At 44.2% G+C, this 15,863-nt stretch overlaps 1 protein-coding gene across 1 annotated transcript in view; it reads right to left on the bottom strand.

Moving 5' to 3' along the window:
• Positions 1-2,037: 2,037 nt before the first annotated feature.
• Positions 2,038-15,863, bottom strand: part of COL20A1 (collagen type XX alpha 1 chain) — a gene marked incomplete at both ends in the record, with an annotated part of 40,557 nt that continues 26,731 nt past the window's right edge. The window contains 16 exons of the mRNA XM_084296387.1: positions 2,038-2,051; positions 2,552-2,707; positions 3,477-3,554; positions 4,446-4,634; positions 5,214-5,280; positions 6,611-6,646; positions 7,197-7,268; positions 8,007-8,060; positions 8,373-8,426; positions 8,780-8,833; positions 9,345-9,440; positions 9,963-10,016; positions 11,975-12,061; positions 12,692-12,769; positions 14,749-14,907; positions 15,716-15,825. Of these exons, the coding sequence (XP_084152513.1) occupies positions 2,038-2,051; positions 2,552-2,707; positions 3,477-3,554; positions 4,446-4,634; positions 5,214-5,280; positions 6,611-6,646; positions 7,197-7,268; positions 8,007-8,060; positions 8,373-8,426; positions 8,780-8,833; positions 9,345-9,440; positions 9,963-10,016; positions 11,975-12,061; positions 12,692-12,769; positions 14,749-14,907; positions 15,716-15,825 (1,358 nt within the window). The remainder of the gene's footprint in view (positions 2,052-2,551; positions 2,708-3,476; positions 3,555-4,445; positions 4,635-5,213; positions 5,281-6,610; positions 6,647-7,196; positions 7,269-8,006; positions 8,061-8,372; positions 8,427-8,779; positions 8,834-9,344; positions 9,441-9,962; positions 10,017-11,974; positions 12,062-12,691; positions 12,770-14,748; positions 14,908-15,715; positions 15,826-15,863) is intronic.

Raw genomic sequence — 15,863 nt, 5'->3', positions numbered from 1 at the left:
TTTTTTGGGACCAGGTTTAGGTTCTGCCATGCAGGGTACCCCTTTTGCCTCCTTGCCTTTCCTGCCCATTACTTTGTTCTTCCATTTCCACAGGTGTTAGGTCTGATATCCAGACACAAACACAGAAGCATTCTGCATGCAGCTTAATGCAGGCTTCATAGGTCTATTTTCAGAGTATCTTAATTTTTTTCAAAGAATGGGAGAAGCACAAGTCAAAAGCTCTTTGACCTCTGTAAATGGAAACACCTACAACTCCACAACAGGCACACAAGGTGTCTATCCCAATAAATGCAGCTCCTCGCAGCACTGCTTTCACAACGTGCTGTATGCTTCAGCTCCTCCGATCTCTCCTTTTTCTTCTGGCTGGAGCTTTGCCAGTGGTAAGATCTAGCATAAGCTGGGAAGATTTTTATTTTATATTTCAATGCAAGTCTGGAAAGCTCCAAAGTGAACAGAAATGTTAATTCTATCAGCGTGGTAGTTCTCTGTTTTTTCCTATATTTCCCAAAGGTACCATATGTCATAGTGAAAATATTAATTCTTGGGAGTTGCTAGAGAATTAACATAAATTAAGCCAAGAACAATTACTGCATTCTGTAAGTATTTAAAGTAGTATCTTTATGTGTCTTTTGTTTTAGGGTAAATCCTATACGCATTTGATATGTTCAAATACTTCTTTAGCAAAATTTCTAAATTCTACAGGATTTTTCCACAATGTCAAGAAGCAACATTTGGAATCAGTATCTAAACAGCTTCATTTTCTTAAGGCAAACCTCTTCAGTATTTATCTGACAATTCTGTTTCTAAATATAAATGTGTTTAAGTTTTTGAAGGCTGGCTACTGCTATATGAATACCCAGCTGCATGTAGCTGCAACAAATTGCACATCCAAATCAGGTGCAGAGGAATATGCATCACACTCTATATTTTGCCTCTTAGCATCTTTTAAAAAAAATTATGCTGATAGGTTGTGCTCTTTTAATTTTAGAAACACGAAATATTGTGTTCCTCCAGGTGTAGATCCCAGTTCAGGAGCAGTTGTTTGGCAGCAGGAGCAGTTCACAACCGGTGTAACAGAGCACATCCTCATGCAGTGATTGCAAAGGATGTACATTTCTATCTGCATCTGTACAGTTTGTTGTGGATCCACGTTAGACTCTGGCTCATGCAAGGAAAGAGGTGTAACATTGCAATTACCTCCATGTCATATAGATAGAAGTCTGACTCAGAGCTAGTCAATATTCTACCTGATAAAATGTAAAGTAGCTACTCCGATTGCGGGAGGCACAGGTGGAAAAAGCCAGTAGGTTAATCTCCAGCTCCTTGCTGTACATGGCTGTGTACAAGCAGGCCTGATCGAAAGCTTTGCTTGACAGTTATCAAGCCCCAGAGAATGAGGCTAAATGCTTGGGTTTGTCACATAACGGGAAGGTTATCACCCTGTCTGCAGCACTCGTGCACGTAACACCACTGCAAGGAAGCCATCAGCCATTTGTCAGGAGCAGAAACAGCCCAAATGGCACTAGATTTTGTTACCTTGTCAACCAACACACAACTCAGTTTTGCTTCGGTGGATGTTTTGCATCTTCAGGCATGAGGTGCTGTTTTTCTCTGCACTGGGGACCCAGAATAACAAGTGACAAAAATAAACCACAGACAGACAAATGGGGAAAAAAATCTGTTATTTCTGAGCATTTTGTAGAATCAGAATCATTCAATACATTATTTCTTTTTCTTACAAGTCTGTCATCCTGCACCTCTGGCTGTGTTTGCCTTGCTGTTGGACATGCCATGTGAGTTTGAGCACTGCAGTCATCCAGTGTTGAAAAACAGAGCAAGATGCCTGGGACTCATCCATACGCAGGCTGGTTTGCTGGTGCAGTGTTTGATTGACATGTCCTTAAAGAAATGACAAGACATTAAAAAAACAAACAAGGCATTTGGTGTTCAGGTTGCTGCTGCTCTTAGACCATGTGGTGCTTTCACCCAGAGGTTTCCAGGGAAGAGAACTGTCCTCAGCTGCCTCTGCATCAGCCATCAGGGGATGAAATCTGTGTGGGGAAACGAGATGAGGCCACTGAGCGAGAGAATAAATCAGCATCACATACTGAGAAGGAATGGTGCAGAATTAATTATTTTCCCTTGTAAATCTTTCACCTAGTGCCAGTGGTTTAATTCATTTTCCAGGACTTTGTACAACTGAGCCTCCATGAAATATATTTGTAGGCACCGAGGTATTTTTTACTCTCTATCCAATATGGAAACACTGTCAGGGACATTAAGAATAGAAGACACCTCAAGATCACTCCACCTGCTCAACTACTACTGCAATTATGTGTTAATCTATGATGGATAGCCGAGGAGTAGCCGACTGAGCTGGCTTTTATCCATATTAATAGACTAATTGCACATGAATCATTCTGATTGCAAAGGAGGCTCTTGCAGGACTGACATTGCCTGAAGGATGAACAAAGGTCTCTGCCTTGTTTGAGTTAAGAGAAGTAACCAGTTCCAAAATCATAACTTTTGCATTTAGATAGTCAAGACTTACCTCTTCTATCTGCTCCGTAACATCCAGAGATATCACAACCACCTGGATATCCCGACTGGCCAGGCTGTCCCCTGACACCAGGAAAACCTTGAGGACCCGTGTTCCCAGGGTAACCCTTTGGACCTGGTTTTCCCAACACGACTTCTCCTGGTGGGCCTAAAGAAGGAGAACCACAGTAAGCCATAGCACATCCACTGCTTTGGTGTAACACCCCTTCTATACTTTCCTCATCCCACTTTTCTGAATATTGTTTCCTCATTTAGGGGAAAAAGTTGGGCCTCTTCTGAATCCCAGTAACCAGAGGTCTTATCCTTGACCTTAAAGGTGCCCACCTTGGCTGAAAACAAAGCCTGGTTATGAGAATCTAAAGAAAGCTCACTTAAACATCAATGCAGAAAGTCACCTTAACTCCAGGATCCATCTCAGAGTCACAGTTTTTGTAACTTTATATCTCAACTATAAAAATTTAAATACAGAAGAATATGTTTGACCACACTCTCTTATCAGTGCCTGTTTTGTTAAGTCAGTGGTAAACCCCACCTTGATTTCAAGTAACAAGGATCAGGACGGAGGAGCACACCAAATCCTAACAGATTACTTAGAAACCCTTGTGTTTCACAAGCTGAATTTTCAAAGAGATTCTATCCCTTGAACATCTGTTCTTGTATGCATAAAGGCAGTAAAAGTAAAACTCCCTGGATGTGCTTCAGGTCCTTAAAATACATCATTACATAAGAATTGGTACCAAAGGAAGGAGGCTGCCTGGAACAGTCTCGTGTCTTAGCAGAGAGGAACCAGCGAGGATGCTGCGGTGGGAAGGTTGATCAGTCCCACCACAGTGGTCCTAAGGCTGATGATGATCTAAATCTGGCAGCCAGTGAGCTCCAATGGCTCCTTGGGGTCAAGGCAGAGAGGTTGCATTTACCTGTTCTACCTCTGGGTCCTTGAATCCCTTCCTCGTTAACTCCAGACATCCCTTTTTCTCCCTTAGGTCCTGGGGCACCTAATCACAGAAAACGAAGAAGTGGCACTTCACTACATTTTGCATTTCATCCTTAGTTAATGCTCCCACGGCCTCCCCACAAGGCTCTTCCAAGAAGTTGAAGTGAAAGAAGGTCACAACCTCTTGTGTAACAGAAATACACATTTCTTTGAATTTTCTCAATGTACCTACTCTCTTTTGCAGAGCAAACAATTGTCCACGACAAACAGTACTCTATCCAGCATTGATTTGCAGCCTTAAGTAGCTGAAAAAGGAGATTTTCACAGAAAAAATCAAAACACTACTGTTACTGCACTGGGCTGAGTATGAGGTCCACTCTCATGTAATTCATGATTCATTGCTCATGAATCATCTCATTGACCACATACTAGTAAGTCAGGCTGTTTCACTGTTTTCTCATGAAATTGCTAGCAAAAGCAGTACATCTCAATAGAAAAGGTACATTTTGACAAAATACCATTATTTTGTTATTTTTAAAATGAAAATATTTTGATCAGCTCTGTCCTTAAGATTGTTTCTCAGTGAGATCTGTCTTCTGCCATCTCCTCACTCAGCAGGCTGGAAACATCTGCAGGTTGTTACTTTCCTTTTCTATTCAGCGTCATTTTGATAAGCTCCACAAATCCCAGCTATATCTGAATATTGCCATGGAGTGAAACAGTGTGTCTTTAGTTACTTAGAGGTGTTAGGTCACTGCTGAAACCAAGATTTATTTTATTTTGACAGGTAAATGTCTGCAAATCCAAACAAAATATATTTCAAACATTCACAATCTTGTGCAATAACTGGCATCCCTTCTTGAGATTATATTAATCCATTTTTTTTTAGTCCTATGCAAGGCTCTTGTTGCTCATACCGTGCTAGAAACCTTATACACACTTCTGTCCATACCTCGTTCTCCAGGATACCCATCTTTTCCTGGCTGGCCAGGGATGCCATTTTCTCCTCTTTCTCCATTGCTCCCAGGGGGACCTGGAGGACCTGGTGGTCCTGGTTCTCCTGGCTTTAATCTTTCTTCCCAAACAGGAACTGGTTTCCTTGCATGTTCATGAATGAATGAGTCAAACTTCAACACATGAGCTGAGAAGGCAAGACAGAAAACGAAAGTTTGCTTGCCTGGGGAATTCAGGAAAGAGACTAAATCTGAGGATGTTGCCTAAAAAGTTCCTAAAAACTACCATTTAGTGTGAAAACGTTATCAGCTCAAGCTGAGAAAGCCAGAAGCTGAGGAGGAGGATGGACAGCTGAGTCATTGTTTTGCTGTCTGACCTTGGGCAAACTACCACTTCTCTTTGTGCATCACAGCACAGGAGCTTTACCAAAACTGACTCATCTCAAGAGGAATCCGCACAAATCACTGGAAGAATCATTTCTTTCATAACTGAACCTCTACCTTTTGAGAGAAAAGGAACGTTTGCAAGGAAAAAAGGGGTTTTCCTAAAAAAAATATTTCATGAATCTTTGCGCTAATACCACCAAATAAACCTAAGTAGCATTGAGAGCCTGTGGTGGGACATCTGCTATGCATGATGCTCAGCATGGCACAGGACACAGGAGATCCCAGGATCACTACAGCTTCGTGCCATCTTCCAGTGTGGTTTTGTTCACTGCTGCTGGAGAGGCTTTGACAAACCTGGGAGTCAGGTTGGTTATACTCACTCTGAATCATCCGCTCACAAGCCTGGGTGACGAGCTGGTAAATTGTGGCCAAGGACTGTGGTTCGCCCTAAAATGAAGCAACATATATATATTAAAAAACAAATAAAACAAGTATTAACATATTTTATTAATATGTTTTAGAAAGGATCGATATCATAACGCAGGATAGCTTTCTGCCTATTATTTTGTCAGCTTGAGTAACAGAGATATTAATCACTATAAAATGTGCCTTTATTTATTTATCACAAAGTTCTGAAGCCGTGAAATTGTGATTGGAAAGCATCAATAATTGCTTTTCTCCCACACAGAAAAGCACAGAAAAACAGACTGAATCGCTATGATAACCGAAGGTACCAAAAGAGGGAGAGTAAATTTCTCTCAGATTTCATCAAAACTGATAAGACACTAACTTAATATTCTGTGATATGTAAAACTTTAAACATGATCAGATATTACAATGTCCTATCATTGTCTAAATCTTTTATGAATATTGATTCTTGCTCTTCCTGTATTCTGAATAAGTTATATCTGATGGTTTCTTTGTAAAGTTTTAGTAACGCAGGGAGAAGTAATAAAAATGTAAAAAGCTGCTTTAAAATGAACATTGACTCTATTTCTGAAAATTCATAGCTAACACATTGAAAATTTCTGGAACCATTTCTAAAATATATATCTCTGGCTGGACTGCCATGCAAATTACACAGAATTAGACAAAAGCTTCGCAAAACACCCATGGGAGGTAACAAGCAAAGTTTCACTGGGGTGGAGAAGTATAGAAAAGGAAAAGCTGGTGGGAATGGAAGGAGAATGATATTAAAATTACAGTTCTGAGGAATTAACTTGAAACAAAAGCTGTCTGTCAAAAGTAGCTTGCTCCTGCCTGAAGCTTAATTCACCTAAGTCAATCTTTGCAATGAGACTTGGTATCCTAGACAGAAACAGGATTTCTTTTTAACCATAGGTCAGGATGAGCAAAGCTTCCTCTCACAATAAAAGAAAGAAACCTTAAAAGGCAGTGTGGCTCTCCTGACCTCAAAGGCTCTGTGCTAGAGAATGCCAGGGGTTTGTGACAAATGAGCCCCCAGTACAGAAAAAAAAGAAGAAAAAACAAAAACACAGTGAAATCTAGTGGTTTTGGTTTTAACATCTCAGCAAAGAATAGATTTGCAATTGGCTTTTCTTCGTTGCTACTACAATTGGCACTAAGCAGCTGTTTATTATTTATATCCCATCAGAAGAGCCAGTGCAGGTGAGTGGAAAGCCACAAGCTACAGGTATGTTAGGCTATTTGGCACTAAAAAGGTCTTTACATGCTGTAAGCACAAAGCAAATTACCACATCCACTCTTTTGAGTGTAGGATGTAGCTGTGCAGCTGCCCAGTAGCAGAAAAACTTACTTTCTCTCCTCTTTCTCCTTTTGGACCCGGCAGTCCCTACAAGGAAAGCAAAAAAGTCAATGTCTAGGAAGAGGAGGAGAAGAAAATAAAAGATTGATGTGGGTGCAGGTTACATCAGCACCAGGTCTGTGTACCACACACAGACATAAAGCACCAGGTCTGTGTACCACACACTCATAATTTCCTTGACCTGATGACATTGACTAAAAGAGCTTTGAGCTTACAGGAATACTTAGGTTTCTTTTTTTAAGGAAAAGAATAACAAAGCAGTAGCTGGAGCAGTGGTGCCATGCACCATCGATGGGGATGCAGAAATCCCATAGATAGAAATTTAGAAGAGGTTTCCTAACATAGCGGGTGGTTTTTAACTTCTGAGAATAAACGTCTGACATCTAAACACAAGGTTGCCCCTAAAAGCCCAGTGCTGTTAGGGTTTAGATGCTGAATTTTGTGTAGCTGTAAACATAGTGATTGTGAATTAAAAATCTTTTTTAGACACTGAGGGAGAGCTGCCATGGGAACAGCTTGCTTGCACTTGGTGTTTTCACGACTTGGCCTTCCCTGAGACCCCCAAGCAGAAACTTACTGTTGGCCCGACGTCACCCGGAGGTCCCTTCTCACCACTGCTGCCTCGGGAGCCTGTTACTCCTTGGAAACCCTGCAGACAATAATTACAAGATGTGGATTAAAGTCCAGACACTTCCTAAATTTCTTTTGCTTTCTCTTCAAGGCTGACATCTCCTTACAGCTCCAGGGCCACCAGCAGCTTGAGTTTGGAGGACTCCAGCAAGAGCATTGTAACCTGAAGGTTTTTGTGAATACCTCATCCAGCCACGAGGGCAATGCCAAGAGTGTATCATGTGTGAGTCATCCTCACATCATCTCCTATTAGTATTTCAACTACAGTCAGGCCAGCAAAGCTGAGTTTTACCAATAAACTGCAACGTGTTTTTTTACCCTACAGGCTTTAGCTCCTTCATTACATATTCAGATTTAGAGACAGCCTAGAGCATAACCCTTTTCTTCAGACTGCTAATACCATGCTGCTGGCTTTTTTTCTTTTTTCCCTTTTTTTTTTTTTTTTTTCCCTTTAAAACCTGTGTTTGCCTTTAAAACTTTACAACAATAACTGCAGGTTAGAGGGTGGGAAGTGAGCATCACTTGGTCCTCTCCTATTTATGAAGTTTCTGTGTCCTTTGGAGCCTCTAAAGGGAAGAAAAAAAATAAGGAGAGGAAAAAAAACACTAGATATACTTTCATTTATTTTTTTTCCAGCTGTTATGTTTAAGCTCCTGGTTTTTGCCCTGACACCCTTGGATGGCAGCTGGACAACAGAAACCTCAAGCTCCTGCTGACGAAGAAATCCCAAACAGATCTGCATGGCCCATGTACTCACCCTTGGTCCAGGAGGTCCTGGAGGCCCAGCAGTGCCTTCTAGTCCCCTCACCCCCTGCAAAACCAAATCCAGTCAAGCATTTCCAAGAGGACTCAAAGAGACACAGTAAGCAGTGAGGTGGTTTCTCCCTGTGATGCTTTTACCAGGAGCTTGCCAGAAATGGGTGAAAAACATCTACCAAGAAGGCAGGAGTGTTGGCACCTGGTCAGTCACAAAAATTTTACTAAACCTAAGATTACCCAGTATTTCTTTTTTTACTCCAATCCCTCTGGCTTGGTGCATAATCACAGAGCTGGATGTCTGAGGTACACTCAAAGCTGGACTTTAGGTGCCCATGAACAAAAACTGAAAGATGAGGTATTTTACCTTTGCACCTTGAAGACCATCCCTGCCGGGAGCTCCCTGCACGCCAGGAATGCCCTGTAAATCAGAATTGCTGGGTAAAGTTGGCATCAGGTTATCATTGCCCTACTTCATCTTGTAACAAGGGAAATAAGAAAAAGATGGAAGAAGAAACAGAGTTATTCATGAAACAGAGCAGTCACGGTCACCCCACCATTAATTGCATTATCTCTAGCTTCCAGACAGGTCTTTCCTTTTCCCAGCAGCTGACTCAGTTTCCCTTGGGACAGTGCTGATGACACTCCACAATGAAACAGTTTCCAAGCAGACAGCAGGTACAACTCTACAGCTTTTCAGCCTTGTTTTAATTAGTTAATGGAGAAAATGGGCAAATCTTTGAGATAATTAAACAGAATGGTGTCTGCCATTACCTGCACGCCAGGACTTCCAGTGTCTCCTTTCTCTCCTTTTATACCTGGTGGTCCCTTTGAATTAAAATAAAAGCATGTGGTTAAGCATGCTGTAACATCCTTTAGGAGAAGCAGCATCCTGCTGCTACACATCCACATCCTGCATTGCTCCTGGGTGATGCTACGGGGAGCTTTGCAACCACAGCACGTTCGTGGGGATTCTGCTGTCCGAGACACGCACGCAGCAGCCTCCACCTCTGCTCCTTGCCAAGCGATGACGATCGCTGCGAAGAGAAATGCCTGAATTCTGCTCTGGGCTTGTTTTCATTAAAGGCACGCTAGGGAGAGAGTCTGGACAGAAGCAGGTTTTTTGCCAGAATGACTAAATCCCGGGCCTCATCAGCATGAAGGAAACGATCACCACCTCTCTCTAGCGCAGCTGTCTAGCTGTTAATAAGGATGATGTCAATACATAGGCCAGGTTTTGGGTGGGAGGAGGGGAGGATTATTGGGACACTGATTTCTGGGGCATGTTCTAACTGCAAAGAGCAGGAGACAGAAAAAGGCAGTGGAAGAGATGACATACCACAGGACCCTGAATCGTGATTCCCTGGGAGCCTGGAGAGCCTTGCTGGCCACTGGGGCCTGCTGGCCCCACTTTTCCGGGTGGGCCTGGTTCACCCTAAAGCCAAAGACATGAAATCAAAGAAAGCAAGCAATTAGCTCCTGCTCTCCACATGGGTTGTGCTGCATGACCTGGGTCAGCACGAACTATCCACAGGATTCAAGATGAAGTCAGGGCAGTGAAGGAGTCCTCAGTAACCTCAGCTGCCTTTGCCTTTTAGGTGCAAGGTTTTGGTGCATCTTCCACAGAAGAAAATGAGAGAGCTGCAGCTCAAGCACAGCACAAACCTGACCGTTCTCCAGCAAAGCTGCTTTCTAAGAAAATTGCTGACCACATACTTTGCATTAATTCAACACCATCAGGCCCATCACCTCAATTTCCATAGCCCAACTGAGCATTTAATTAATAATGTGATCCCGTCCTCCTCAGTGCATCACTTTCTAAGGCTCTGTGCTGCAGTGTGGCAGCTCCCAGCCCAGGGAATCAAGCTCACACCAGGACCGAGCACACCCAGCTGCGCATCCTGCCTCTGATACACTGCAAATGAGGCCAGTAGTGGTGCTGAGCACCAGGACTCACCTTGGGCCCTGGATCCCCCTGCTCACCTTGCGGTCCTCTCCTCCCAGGGCTGCCCTGCCAGTAAAACACAAAGTTTTTGTTAATAATATCGTAATCCTTACAGCAGTGTGAACAAAAGCCTACGGGATGGGAGTTGGCGCATTTTGCTATATACAAATGATGTAAGATCATTCCTGACCCAGAGAGATCTCACAAAATGGGGACAAGAAAAAAATAATTTGAGTCATCCAGCAAACGTGGAAGAGGAGGAGAAAGGACAACACAGCCCTGGGTGCCAGGCAGTGGCTACACCGCACTCACCACCAGCAAGGAGAGCTGAAGCTTTAACCTCTTCAACCTCCTCCCTCCAACCCCCAAGCAAATCCATGCAATAAATGGAGAAGGGCTCACACGTGAAGATGGGAAGGTGCTGGGGAAGAAATAAAAAGGGGATCATGCCTGCAGCCCTTTGGGATTAGGCTGGTGTTTGTAACATCATCCCAAGAGACAGACGCTAAGATCAGGGACAATATCTGGCACTGGGGAGACCCAGCTCAGCTCTGCATCCTCAGAACTGCTGGATCAAACAGGAAACTAATCTCTGGCATGAACCATACCATGTGAACCTTAAAATAACGTGAACTTAATCTGAAAGTTTCTATTCTTGAATCTGAAAAAAAAACAATGGATTTGGATTAAGGAATACAAGCAGGCAGCTTTGCAAAAAGTGTTTTCAGAAGCACCCAGAAGCTCATTTCAGAAGTCAGCAGGGCCTGTTCAAAATAAATAAATAAATAAATAAATAAATAAATAAATAAATAAATAAATAAATAAAGGACAGTGACACACCCAAGGTGGGACACAGCCTTGCTGGCTTTGAGCAAAAAGAGTTTTAAATGTAGCAGCGAGTGCTCTTGTAACTGCAGCAAATTATCAAGGGCTTGATGGTGTGAGAATAAGGTTGTGTGTCAAAACTGTATTTTCCCTAATGCTTAAAAGAATCCTGCTCTTTAAAGAGTCGTACTGCAGAGATGTTTAAACCACAGGGCCATGCGAGATGGTAATTATGCACTTATGATATTGAAGCACACTGCGATAGCGGAGTGTGCTGAGTAATTAAACTTCCACTGGAATGAGCGTGTAATTACTGCATCGAGGAGTTGTTCTTTGCAAAGGAGCTGAAGTCACAGTGAAACCACAGCAATGTGAGGGGTGATCTAAAGCCTCACCAGGTGAGCAAGGAGGCTGTAGTTTCATGGTTGCTTTCCATGAGAAAAGCACCTGGAGTGGCCAAAATCGGGTCCCCAGGTCAGGCTGTCAGGTTCTGGCTGCTGTGCACATATAAAACGGTTTCCCTGAAACTTATAAAATGCAGATTTATATTTTTATTTTGATAACCATTTCCTAGCATCTGTTTAGACTGTTTCCTGGAACACACTGCATACTTAAAGACATCACTTTCCCAGTTTTCTCCCTGGTTTCCTTGCAGGTCATGCTCACTGTGAAGAGAGTGAGCCCTGGGGACAGGCAGGACTGCCAAGTCTCCCCTTTCTCTCTACGCTGCCCATAAGTGCAGACACTCATCAGGCTCCCACTTAACAGAGAATCTACATAGGAAGGGTTTTTTTGTTGTTGTTGTTGTTGCTTTCTGTTTTGTCTTTTTGTTTTGGCATTTACAAAGAATTTCAGAGCTGGTGATCCACGAAATCTCTGCATGCACACGCACCGAGGGTAGCCTGTCTCCCTCTCCTAAGAGGATTAACGTGGCACAAGGAAATGCTCAGCCTGCTCCCAGTGCAGCTGTTGCACTCCCAAAATGCTGCAACGTGCACAGAGAAACAAAGCTCTGGGGTCTGTGCTGGGCAGCAAAGAGCTGCCCTCTGCTTTAACCTGGGACGAGGACAGGAGATGGAGCATAAGGTCTCATGGAGCCCCAGGAGTATTATCCTCAAGCCTGGGGTGCCTGAGCAGCATGAAACAAGTTATATGCAATATAGACTGCTTTGGAGGAACATGTGGCAGGGTGAACTTACAGGGGGCCCTGGAGGTCCTGGCAAGCCTGGGCGGCCAGAAGTGCAAGAGCAGGCAGGAGCTAAGGTCGGGCAGGTCTCCTCGTCTCTCTGAAAGGAAAGAAAACCAAGGTGATGTGAGCAGCTATGCAGCAGAAGTGGGATGGATGACAGGTAACATTTTCAGTATTTCAAAAGTCAATCTTTCCAGTGGAGAAAAACACAAATTTTCTCTACCACAAAGAATTTTTTGTAAAACTTCCAATGCCTTATTTTTCTATCAAATAGCACGTTTAGACTGTATACCTGTATGTGTATATGAACCAGCCCTGCCTGAAATTTGCATGACATTCAGAAAGATAATTTGCTCCTTGCTAAGTATTCACACGCCCCACAAAGCAGCCTTCTGTGCCAGGGATTTGAAGGGAAGAGCAGGGGATGTTGTGCCCGAGGGCTGGCAGCAAAACCTTAGGATTGTCAAGGTGCTGTCATAGATGGGCTCATGACAGGAGGGATATGCACTGCCTTGGGACTCAGTCATCTTGCTTTTTGAAGCAAACACCTTTGTTCACTGCACCAAGACACATCCTGTTGATATTTCCAAGAAATGAGGCAAAAGTGATGTATAAAAGACACTTCGTGTGTCTGCCAAAATCATTTGCAGTGTCATTCCAGTGCCACGGGAGCGTTCCATCATCCCCAGCCCCATCTCAGCTAGCAGAGCCATCCCTCTTGTCTTACCAGTGCAGGAAGATCACAGCATCTGTCCTCCTCTGCCCCTGAGCTGTTGCACGCAATCTGCAAAGACTGCAGCTGGAACTGGGGGGGAGAAAAGAGAGGTGACAAGAAGGTAACAGTGGCACACGGGATTCATCCCCAAACCTCATGATGTCCAAGTGCTAGAAATAATCTTCAGCGATGGTTTGACAGACTCCACCACATGGTCCCAACAGTAATTGTGCCCCAAAAGCCATACCAAAAGAAGTAGCCCTGGCCACTGAGCTATTTACCAGCCTTCAGGTCTCCACTAAGCCAGTCACCAAGCAAAAGCCAAGTTTCTGATTTTTCACACAAACCCACAGCAGCAGGCAGGTCCCCAAGTAATTGGGTGTCAGCATTGCCAAAATGTGAAAACAAGCTTCTCTTCACTCCCTTCAGGGGAATAGATATAACACAACGACAGCAGCTCCCAGGAGAGAGGTGCTCCCCTCCCAGGAACCCTGTCCTGTCTCTCTCACCACATCCCTCACAACTGCCACATCTTCCCATAGTGATTAACGCAGGGGCATGCACTGCAGAGAGCTAAACAACAAATAATGAGGCAGAGAGGATTTTTTAATTTCCTTAACTCAATTTCTCATCCGTTTTTCCTTCCACTCCATGCATTTAACAGCGAACAAGCTGTACAGCTGAGGGAGCATGGCACACAGCAGACAGACAGGTGAACCCCACAGATCAGCAGCATTAAAAGATATCTTAAATAAAACAAAGTTCCACAACAACCAGTAATGAGACACTCTGTCTTCTCAAGGGCATCAGAGCTGTGGAAGATGAGAAGCTTTGCTGGGCTTGAAAAGCACCGGGAGCAGAGATGGCATGGAGCTGTTTGTTAGTCAGCTACACCTCGCTAGCTAGCTGTTAGCCAGGGGAATTTAGGAGGGGCAGGGAGAGCACAGACTCCTGCCCCCTTGGCTGCTGTTTGACAGGCATGTGATCAGTCTAAAGCTGCTAACACTTATTTAGGAAATAAGTAAATACTGCTTGAATCCCATTGTCTCCTGTCTTGTTATATGGTTGATCCCATATCTTACAGGGAACTTGAACGTCCACTTGTTCCCTGGTACATCCTAGACCTCTGCTTCCCTCTTTGCAAGGAGGCAGGTGGGGATGCACATGGGACAAACTGTTCTTTTCTTTGAAGCAAGGGAAGTTGCAGACCAACTGACGTGCTGTTTTCCCCTAAATTCCTAGAGCTAAATGCAGAGCCAAGGAGCAAAATCTTCACAGCCATGAATAACTTCCTACAGTCCCCCTGAGCAGTTCCCCCTAATTCTGCACATCTAACATTCCTGTTTTGTGGGGTAAATACAGCAACAGACTCCCAGGCAATGGCACACATGGCTGGTTTTGCCTTTGGACAACGCATGGGGCTGTTGCAGGGCACGACAGTGAGCCCAAAACTTCCCCTTGTTCTGTCCTCTTGTAGGGAGCAGGCTCTCTGGGGGCTCTGCAATGCCATAAGGACATGCCTGCAGGCTGGCACTGGGCATTGGGGTTATTTTAATTCAAATCACTGCTGACAAAAAGCCTCTATCCTGAAGATGGTTTTCACATCGTTTGCATGCAGAGACCCAAGCCCAAGCACGACGGAGATCGAGGCCCCTCCGGACCTGTTGCCCTCAGTCACTGGCATTGCCCAGTGCCACTCAGGGGCAGATGTCACAACCTTCCCTTTCAGAAGCGATTTACTGCCCCTCCTGTCCACAGGAGCCTGCTGGGTTGGGTTTGCACTGCTCCATCCCAGAGGATGCAGCGTTGGGACCCGCTGGCGCTGCTGCCTCTGCTCACAGACCTCAAACAGAGGCAGGAGGGCAGAGGAAGAGAAACACTGCACCAGGAAAGCTCATTAAATCATGGAGATCAGCAGGATCAGGACACAGTCCTGCGTCACAGCAGCCTTTGGAGGAATTCAGAGCCAGCACGACGTGCGATTGCACGCCTCTCCATCTGCCCACCCCAGCCAGCTCCAGATTTAAGCCCCAGTTCCCAGTTCACAGTGTGCCCCTCCTGGGACTCACCGATGCTGACCCGCTCCTGGGCCCTCTGGTCCTTGTCACTTTTCCCAGCATGATGAAGCCAGCCGTAGAGATGCTGCCAACAGTGTTGATGGGTTTCTCTGCTATTTTCTTACAGTCCAGATAGAGTTTGATCTTGAAGCGGCTCACTGCCACGTGCACCTGGGTGGAAAGAACCAGGCTGGACTTCAGCAATGCAACACAGAGACTTTTCAACACACTAACGCCTTCTGCCCCATTCCCAGAGTTGGAAATTTAAGCAAGAGTCCTGGTAAAAACAAGGGACCAGCCAGCCATCCCCATGGGAAGTCACAGCCTCTTCAACAGGCAGCCCTGGTGGATGGGCACTAGACTTGGAAAAAGGAAGCATCTGCAGAGACAATAAACATTTTGTGGCCAATGAACCTGAAAATAGCAGTGACCCACGGGTCGCCAAAGAGCCCTTCATTCCCTGCTGCTTCTGGACAGAGCTCGTCACTGCCCTGGCTGCCCCCTCTCAGGCATTTCTGACACCTCTTCCACAGACTCCTTAGTAAAGCATATATTTGAAAATACGTTCTATACAAATAAATACCAAAATGGCAAATGCATGCCTTTTACAAGGAATTAATTTAATATACACTGTGTATTTTATTCCTATGCCATTTTGTGTTATTACCATATATTACATGCAAAAATGATGGCCATTATGTGTGGTTATAATTAACCCATTCCCATTAGCATTTAAAAAATGAGTCAATGTGCAATGCATTTTGAGAAGCAATCAATAAAATTGCATTTTGCACATGGGATGAACCTAAACTCCCTACCATCATAAACTTGAGCACATCGAATAGGTTTGCTGGTTCCCTAGCAATCTGGATGCAAAGTGCTTATAATGACTCCTCACTTTGCACAATACACGTTGATGGCATAATACTGTCAGAGGAACGAGATAGTGAGCTACATTTCTCCCTTTTTTGATAAGAACCTTATGAAAGCTCCCATAGAATATCTTCTTCACTTCCTGTTGGTCAAAGGAGACTTCCTGCAAGTCAGCCTTGTAGTCATGGTTGAAATAGGTCAAGGATTTCTTACTGGCTACAGGGAAAAATAGGACAAATAAGAACTTAGAATTA

Source organism: Netta rufina (genome assembly GCF_964035555.1).
Source record: "Netta rufina genome assembly, chromosome: 16".
Classification (NCBI taxonomy): Eukaryota; Metazoa; Chordata; class Aves; order Anseriformes; family Anatidae; genus Netta; species Netta rufina.
Note: the sequence above shows the minus strand (reverse complement) of the source record. Positions and strands in the feature narration are given on the sequence as shown.